General features: G+C 42.6%; 2 protein-coding genes across 2 annotated transcripts; one reads left to right on the top strand and one right to left on the bottom strand.

Moving 5' to 3' along the window:
- The first annotated feature begins 1049 nt into the window (after positions 1-1049).
- LOC118755432 (methionine--tRNA ligase, cytoplasmic-like) lies at positions 1050-1667 on the top strand. Its single transcript, XM_036490266.1, has one exon. The coding sequence runs from the start codon at positions 1050-1052 to the stop codon at positions 1665-1667; it is 618 nt and encodes a 205-aa protein (XP_036346159.1).
- Positions 1668-4253: 2586 nt separating this feature from the next.
- LOC118755433 lies at positions 4254-8493 on the bottom strand. Its single transcript, XM_036490267.1, has 2 exons — positions 5624-8493; positions 4254-4293 (listed from the first exon to the last, which is right to left on the bottom strand). Exons 1-2 carry the CDS (start codon positions 8491-8493, stop codon positions 4254-4256), a joined length of 2910 nt encoding a protein of 969 aa, XP_036346160.1.
- Between the last annotated feature and the right edge of the window lie 432 nt (positions 8494-8925).

Below are 8925 nucleotides of genomic sequence, written 5' to 3'. Positions count from 1 at the left end.
GCATGGTGACCGTGCAACGTCCTGATCCGTTGCGTTCCAGTTGGAGATCTCACACCAGTTCCGAATCAACCAATGAGTTTGGTGCGCAAGGGTCAATCATTGCGCGAACCAAATGAAGACGGCCCCTTGCTTCAATCCGCACTATTGCGGTCGGCGCGATGGGGATAAGCGCACGAATGATCGGCGTTGATATGGCGCTTTGCACTAGGCGGCCCGTTCGGAAGCTGGTCGGTGGAGCGCGTTGTAAGGCACGACTATTGATGTTGCTGTCGTTTGTGCGAGTTTTGTGGTATGGTGCTGCTTTGCGTAGCCTAGACGATCGCTTAGACGAGCGGAAAGTACGAGTTTCCGCGCCGTCGTGCCGTTTTGGCTTGCGTTGCGATCGTGATGCCGGGCGGAAAGGACTGGTTTCCGCGCCGCCGTGTTGCCGCCAGTTGTGTTGTTGACGCGTTTGCGAGCGGAATGGACGAGTTTCCGCGTCGCGCCAGTTGTGTTGTGCACGCGTTGGCGAGCGGAAAGAACGAGTTTCCGCGTCGCCCGCGCGTGGTTGTAACTTGTCTAACGGTCTCGGTGTGCCATTTCCAGAGTTGCGCTTTTGTCGCTCATGTGGGGAAGAGTCTGTCCTCTCTGACCCCTCCAACTCCTCCTCTTCGACCTGCTGCGCCCACGACTTCGTCTGCTCCGTAACGTCGATAGAGAGTGCCCCGTCCGAGCTCTCGCCGTCGTTGATCGCGTTCGCTGGATGCCTTTGGTCTTCGCAGTCATCGAGATGGAGCGAGGTGTGATGCTTTTCGCGACATCGGTGGCATCGATCCGTGCTGCTGCACATGTCGAGGCGGTGGAACGGCGAGAGGCAGTTTGGGCAATATTTATGCAGCAGGACTGCACGCAGCCTTGCTTCGACCGCTTTGCCGCGGTAAAGGGGGCATAGTCGAATGCCATGCGCTCCGCCGCATAGCCGGCATAGAACCGTGAATTTATCAGCGCGTTCTTCGGCATGTGCGCGATTAGCCGAGAAACGAGTCATTCTGTAAATGAGTCTCGTAGTTATGTCCGTAGGTGTAAAAAGTTACGTACTATTAGTTTTGGGTTGGGTGGCAAGTGGCGCATTCGGTAATGATGCACAGGAGACTGGCATACCTGCTGATATATGGCGTTTCTACCTTGCTTGTGCGCGTCCCGAAGGACAAGATTCTAGCTTTAGTTGGAATGACTTAGCGGCGCGTAATAATTCCGACTTGCTAAACAATCTGGGCAATTTTGTAAATCGTGCGTTAGTCTTTTGCGAAAAGAACTTTGATGGCGTCATACAAGCCATGACCCTAACCAAGGACGAACTCGTACTTTTGGCACTTATAAATCGTGAAGTCCGTGGCTATGTAAACTCACTTGAAAAGGCCAAATTACGTGATGGCATTCGACATATGCTTTCAATTTCTCGCCAAGGCAATGGTTATATGCAAGCGCAACAGCCGTGGGTGTTACTGAAGGGTACCGATGAGCAGAAGGAGCGTGCTGCCACCATCATTGGTGTTTGCGCCAATATTGCTGCAATTTTAGCTAATCTGCTATTCCCTTACATGCCGGCGACAGCGCGCACGCTTCTTACGCAATTAAATGCCAAGCAAACTCAGCTGATAAGCCCGCATACGGAAAAAAGCTACTGAATCCGAACTGGTCATTTTTGGCAAAAAAGGCCTTGCATGGACAAATTTTAACTAAGGCCAAGAAAAAAGGCAACGGAAAATAATCGCGAGTGGTGGTAAGTTTACGATGAAATTAATGAACGCTGCCCTACATTTACTATCATTTTGGGCCAATAATATATGCAGCACTTCTGCGATTACACGACTGATATGAAATTTTGATTTGTCCCGGCTTTGGTTCAGTATCTGTATGGTAGGGTATATGTGGCACTCTAGTAGTCGAGTTACCCTTTCGAAGCCTGCTGACACCCCATTGCCGATAGATGGGTGTAAGGTGTGCAGCCAATTCTTTAATAAATTACATTCGGAAGGAGGTAATAAATTTAAGTACTCCGGAATGTGTGTTTCCATCTCCTGCTTAGTCTGGGTTGACTCCGACATCGTCGGGGCGCCCCACGTTGGACGCCAGAAGTGATACAAAAATTTGTTATTGTAGCAACTGAAATATGTGCATATACATATATGTATGTATAACTACGGTGACCATCCGTTCTGTTTTTTGCAGGACCGTACTGTTTTTCAAAGGGCGGTCCTGCGTAGTTTTTCAAATCTGAAAAACCTGAAAATGTACTGAATTTTCCACAAGTGTCCTGCATTTGTCCCACATTTTATTCGTTATTTTAAAATTATCGGACAATGGATGGATTTTTTCAAAAAAGTGATTTTTGGTACTTTTTGTAGCTTTTCTTCAATATCTCATGAAAAAATCTCCCAATCAACGTAAGCAACTTACAACTCGAAGGGTATTGATGTGCCTCTTACTAAAATATATGACTTGTGGCGACTTCAATGAAAGTTATCATTACCATTTGCATTTTGTCGTCGCAGTCGAGGAAAGTGAGATTTTCAATCAAATACGCAGATTCATTTGAATATTTTTTTTTCATTATTTTAAAAATTCGATAAGGAAGATATATCACTACAGTAAATTTTGAGCCACAGAAATGTAGAAATGTAGATGCTATGGAGCGCAATCTGCACAAATTATATATTCCTGTAAAGGGAACTTTGTAACTCGTCGTTTACGTCGATTCTTGATGTCGATTTTTGACAAATAACTGCGAAAAGTACCAAAAAAAACAAAAAAATTTTATTGTTTCCGTTTTGAACGACTCAACATTTGCCTATAAAATAATATTTTAAAGATTTTCACTTTTCGTGTAAGCTATTGTAATTGTAATATGTCGTGCGATACTTTTATAAATATTCATGTAAAAAAAAGATTAATATCGATGAAGAAAACGTGATTCATTTTTAAAGTTTAAAATGTATTAAGAAATTAGAATCATAAATACTCTTTTGATATTTTTATGCTACGTTAATATATGTAGGCATATTTTTGAAAAATTGTCCTTCATTTTGAATCCATATTTATGGTCACCGTATGTATAACACAAAATATCGTTGGAAGAGTGTATTGTTTATATGTATAATATTTAAATGTCCTCGGTGTGCACTCTCCGTTGATTAGCTACCACTTGCTTGTGTTTCCGTTTCTTCCACTATAAGCTTGGCATTTTATTTAACAAAAAAAAGCATACCAAGCTGCTTGACAAATGTAATTCGTAACCGATTAGAAGAAATTTAAAACAAAAAAAAACCACTTTATTTTGGAAATTGATTCTATGTTTTCCCTTTTAACTGCTGCTTATACCTGGGGCATACCATTTACAGTGAATTCCACAAGTCATGTACTATAAAAGCTGGTTCTACATTAGATTTATTAGAAATCGGCTGTTGTAAAACTAGCGATCACGTTATATAATTTTGTTTATGGAGTTTCAAAATGTACAAATATGTATCAACTTAAACGGGGCACAGTTTACTAGCTGGGAATATTTTCTAGATTTTATTTGTATGTTTCGAACTTATTAACGAGTAACCAGTTTTAAATTGCTTTCAACGAAACTGAGATTTTGATTCTTTGATGCTTGAATTATCGTTTGTGATTTTTTAAAATGGTAAAATGTTTACCATAACGCAAAGGAACAAATTCTTTGCTAGGTTGCCTTTGTGCATATCGTTAGTATACAAAAAAGCCACGACTAACTGAAAAATTGTATATTGCATAAGATTAGGATTTTGGATTTTTAGTTAGTTACGGTCTTTTTATATATCAGCGATGATGTGAGATACGCCCTTTCCGTACTGTACTAACGATATATGTATGTATTTGTGAATATACATAAGTTTTGTAATTCTTTTGCCTGCTGCATTTAAAATTTTTCATAACTTTTTGTAAAGGTATGGAACAGTGCCCACGTGTTCTATTACTTTTAAAACTTGGTTAATGGATAAAATTCATTGATCGCTTACACTCGAACAGTAAACAATGTGCATGCGAAAATTAAAACCTATGTAAATGCTCTGCAACTCTTATAAAAATGTGAAACAAGAAAAATATTCATAATTATACATTTAGAAGGTGTTGTATTGTAAACATTGAAATTTACATTGATAGCCTCAATTGAGCATGCGTATGTGCGCTCATAAAAAAAACGAAACATAATATACATATATAACTAATTAAAAGCTTTAAAATAAAAACTATGTATGTTTTACTTTGAATACGGCCTCATCGAGTGCGCTATAAGGACAGAGATATAAATACTTGAAAGAAATATATATCTCAAATTAAATCGGGTTTTTTTGTTAATGCGATAATTTGAGATTTGGGATGATGCAGGATGAAGAGAAGTGGAATAGGTGGGTTTCTTTTGTGAAGTGGAATGAAGAGTAGGTAAGAAGTTTACTGCGAGGTTGTGCTGTTCTCATTGTAGGGCGGAAGTAGGACAAATTTTGCGATTGGCCTTCTGATTTCTCCCTTAGCTGTTTCGATGTCGACTACTCTTACTGGGTTGTCGGAACCTGGGTGTAGCTTGACTATTCTTCCCAATCTCCATTCGTTTGTTGGCAGGTTTTCCTCTTTACCGACGACAAGGTCTCCAAGCTTTAAGTTGGTTTGTGGATGTTTCCACTTGATGCGTTTCTGCATCTCGGTGAGGTATTCCATTTTCCATCTCCTACAGAATGTCTGGTGTAGGGCCTTCAGTTTCTGCCATCGATTTACGATTGAGGCTGGACTTTCATTTACATCGATTTCGGGTGGGGCAAGAAGATGCCCGCCGACCAGAAAATGACCGGGGGTAAGCGGCTCCAGGTCAGACGGTTCGTTTGAAGAGGGGCTTAGTGGTCGTGAGTTGAGACAAGACTCAATACGGCATAAGAGTGTGGTGAACTCTTCAAAAGTATATTTGTGGTCGGACGCGACCTTTTTAAAGTGGGTTTTGAAACTTTTCACCCCAGCTTCCCACAAACCGCCCATGTGAGGGGCCGCAGCGGGTATGAAATGCCACTCTAAGGCTTGATGGCTGTACTTAGTGAGGGTGCTATTGCGTGCCTCAGCTAAAAATGCTTTGAATTCCGATCGTAAAGATCGTGAGGCTCCGACAAAGTTAGTACCATTGTCGGAGTAAACGTTTTTTGGACATCCTCGTCTAGCAACGAATCTTGCGAAAGCGGCTAGAAAGGACGCGGTGCTAAGGTCGCTGGTAGCTTCAAGGTGAATGGCTTTCGTCGAGAAACAGACGAAGAGACAGACGTAGCCTTTTGACATGCGACATCCTCTGCCCCGGTAGGACTTGATGTCGAACGGGCCCGCGAAATCCACCCCCGTGTTTGTGAATGCACGGGAAAAGGTTGTGCGTTCTTTGGGAAGGATTCCCATAAGTTGAGTTTGCGACCGTTTCTTGTGGATCGTGCAGACCTTGCAGTTATGTATGACGGACCGTATCAAGTTTTTCACTCTGGGAATCCAATACTGCGATCGGATAAGTCGCAGCATCAGCTGGTTTTCTCCGTGCACGGAAATTTTATGGATAAACTGGACCAAGAGACGGGACATCCTACAACCATACGGAAGAATGATAGGATGACGTTCATTGTAGGACAGATCGCTAGATGCGCTCAGACGACCACCAGCCCTCAGAATCTCATCTTTGTCGATGAACGGGTTAAGAGGCAGGATTTCACTTTTTCCGTCGATGGATTTTCCAGATTTTAAGCTTGTATATTCTTCGCTGTAATATTGTTTTTGACAAATTGTTATTAAGCGTTGGGTCGTTGTTTTAATTTCGTTGGCCGAAATTGAACGAGACTCCGCTTTAAAGGAATATTTCGTTTTGGGATTGATTCTTTGATAGAATCTCATAATATAAGATATAACTCTCAAAGCCCGTGATAAATCAGAAAATCGATCGAGAATGTCGTGAAAGTCTTTTACTTTTGTGGTTGCATGAACATGCACCCTTTTTTCTTCAATGGTTGTGTCAAAGTCCGATTCTTGTGCTGGCCATCTCGAATAGTCTTCTTGTAACCAAGAAGGACCCTGCCACCACAAGGAGTTGTTGACTAGATCACTCGCCGAAAGTCCTCTACTCGCCAGATCTGCTGGGTTTGATGCCGAATCCACATGACGCCAGTTTTCGGTTCCCACCTTGTCTACAATTTTTGTTATTCGGTGAGCAACGAAAGTTGACCACGAACACGGTGGTTTCCGGATCCATGCGAGGACTATTGTCGAATCTGTCCAGAGATTTATTTTCAAATGTCCAAGACTCAGATTTTCGACGACCGCTTCTACGGTTTCCGAAAGCAAAACTGCGCCGCAAAGTTCTAAACGGGGTAACGATACTGTTTTGACGGGCGCTACCTTTGTTTTTGCCATTAGAAAGCTGACCACAACTCTTTCCGCAGTCTTAACTCTCAAGAAAACAGTCGCCGCGTATGCTTTCTCCGAAGCGTCGCTGAATCCATGTATTTCGGCGTCATCTGTTTGCGTAAAGTGAACCCATCTTGGTATCCGAATGGTATTAATGTCCATGTAGTCGTGCATAAATGCCTGCCAACGGTCTAATGTGGTCGGAGACACGGTATCGTCCCAACCAGTTCCCTCCAACCAAATATTTTGCATAATGATCTTGGCGACAATTACCACTGGAGCGAGCCAACCGGGCGGGTCAAACAGTTTGGCGATAGCTGAAAGTATCGCTCTTTTAGTGATGACGTCACGATTTTCTATTGGTTTTGCTGTGAAGTAGAAGTAGTCAGATTTGGCATTCCATCTGATGCCAAGTGCTTTTACCGTACTAGACTCTTCCAACTCTAGAAAATCGTCGGTGAGTAAATGAGATTTCGGTATACCTTCAAGTATTTTACTGGAGTTCGAAGTCCACTTTCTTAACGGGAACCCTGCTGAATCCAGTATCTGTAGTATTTCTTCTCGAGCTTTAATCGCTGCTTCGATGCTGTGTCCTCCAGCAAGTACGTCGTCCACGTACATACACTTTCGCAAAATTTCGGATGCGATTGGAAACGAGCTCTCGACCTCATCAGCTAGTTCATGCAATGTCCTTATCGCGAGATAAGGAGCACAGTTGATGCCAAAAGTCACCGTTTTTAATCCGTATAAGCTAATTGGTTCTCTTGGGCAGGTGCGAAAAACTATGCGCTGATATTTCGTTTGATTCTCATTTACAAATATTTGCCGATACATTTTCTCTATATCGCTGTTGAAGACGTATTGGAACAGTCTCCAACGGAGTATGAGGATCGTTAAATCGGCCTGAAGTACAGGACCTGGAAGGAAGACATCATTCAAACGCATGCCATTAGCGGTTGGGCATGATGCGTTGAATACAACCCTGACCTTTGTAGTGGTACTTTCTTCCTTTAAAACGGCGTGGTGCGGTAAAAAATAGCAGTCCGTTGAATCTGAAGAAATGTTTTTGTTAATTTTTGACATATGTGCTAGTGTCTCGTATTCAGATACAACCCGGTTGTACTCTGTTTGAAGGACAGGCTTTTTCGCTAGTCGCGTCTCGTTCCGGTAGAACTGAGAGCATGCACTTTTCAGCGAAGGACCTAAGCACACATTTTTCGGAAAATCCCGTTTAAAAGGTAGAGACACAATGTATTTTCCGTCGGTATTTCGTGTTGTAGTTGCTTTGAAGAGCTCTTCGCAGTATTTATCATCTTCGTTGATGCCTTTTTTCTTTGGGACATCCTCCAGCTCCCAAAATGCAGCTAGCTGCTTGTCCAACGTGAGTTCGTTAAAATACGATACGATATTGTTAGTTGGACTGACTGAGTCCGCGCGACCAGTCAGTATCCAACCGAACACGGTCTCTTGCGCGAGAAGCGTATTTAATACGTTCTTCCTCATTCCGCTTAAAATTATTTGCGGGTAAATATCTCCTCCTAAGACCAGGTCAACTGGCTCATTGACGAAGAATCTTTTGTCCGCCAAGACCAAGTCTGGGAACGATTGCCGCGTCATTGCGCTTATCTGACAAAACGGAAGATCCCTGGTTAATTGTGGTAAAACCAGCACAATTGCTTCTATATTAATTAACGGGTCTGTGGGTGACCGAAGTTGAATAGCACACGCTTCTTTTACCTGCGCAGATACAGAGTTATTGATGCCCGAAACTTGGGCATGCAAGTGTTTTGATGGCAGATTGATTCTCCGTTTGAGTCTCTCAGTAATGAACGAGCACTCAGAACCAGAATCTATAAGCGCTCTAGCCGAAAAATGTATACCATTATAGTGTATGTTTACGCGTGCTGTTCCTAACAAAACTCCTTTACTTGTATTTGCGTAACAAGAATTTACATTTGTAACCGATTTGATGTTTCCTTTTTCAGATTCGTGTCTTGATTGAGCCTGGTTTGGAGTAGATTTCACGCTACCCGATGGATCAGTTGTCGCTTTTGGCTGAATTGGCATATGGAGCAACTTGTGATGTCTCGAATGACAAGTGCTTCAGTTAAATGAGCTGGTACACCTTGAGACTGTGTGCCCAGCAGATAAACAACTCAAGCAACTGCGAATGCTCTTCACGTAATCTACTCGCTCCGTCGGCTTTAGACGCAAAAAGCTGTCGCACTTTGATAGCTTGTGTACATTGCTGTTGCACATTTTACATGTTGCCTTTGCTACACTGGCTTGAAAGGCGCCAAGCTTTTTTGCAGGCGTCTCTGCAGAATTCCGCGAGCTTGGTGGTTTAGGTTTCGATACTATATCTCCCCTAAGACCTGTCACGGTTTCCAGTGTTTGAAACCGATTGGATAGGAATTTATCCATATCTACCCATTTGGAAATCTCAGTTTTATTTCTATGGTTTGCTCCCATAGTGCCAGTGTCGTTTCTGGCAGTTTT

The sequence above is a fragment of the Rhagoletis pomonella genome, unplaced genomic scaffold (assembly GCF_013731165.1).
Source record: "Rhagoletis pomonella isolate Grant_MI unplaced genomic scaffold, Rhpom_1.0 Rhpom_scaffold_06264, whole genome shotgun sequence".
Lineage (NCBI taxonomy): Eukaryota > Metazoa > Arthropoda > Insecta > Diptera > Tephritidae > Rhagoletis > Rhagoletis pomonella.
This window is presented reverse-complemented; position numbering and strand designations above follow the sequence as displayed.

Bases quoted from the DNA above. Each gene is read 5' to 3' on its own strand.
- LOC118755432 (XM_036490266.1), top strand. From the start codon at position 1,050: ATGTCCGTAGGTGTAAAAAGTTACGTACTATTAGTTTTGGGTTGGGTG.
- LOC118755433 (XM_036490267.1), bottom strand. From the start codon at position 8,493: ATGCCAATTCAGCCAAAAGCGACAACTGATCCATCGGGTAGCGTGAAA. The intron at 4,294-5,623 runs GTATGGTTGTAG...CTGTCCTTATAG, and splicing joins CGTCATCCTATCATTCTTCC to CGCACTCGATGAGGCCGTAT.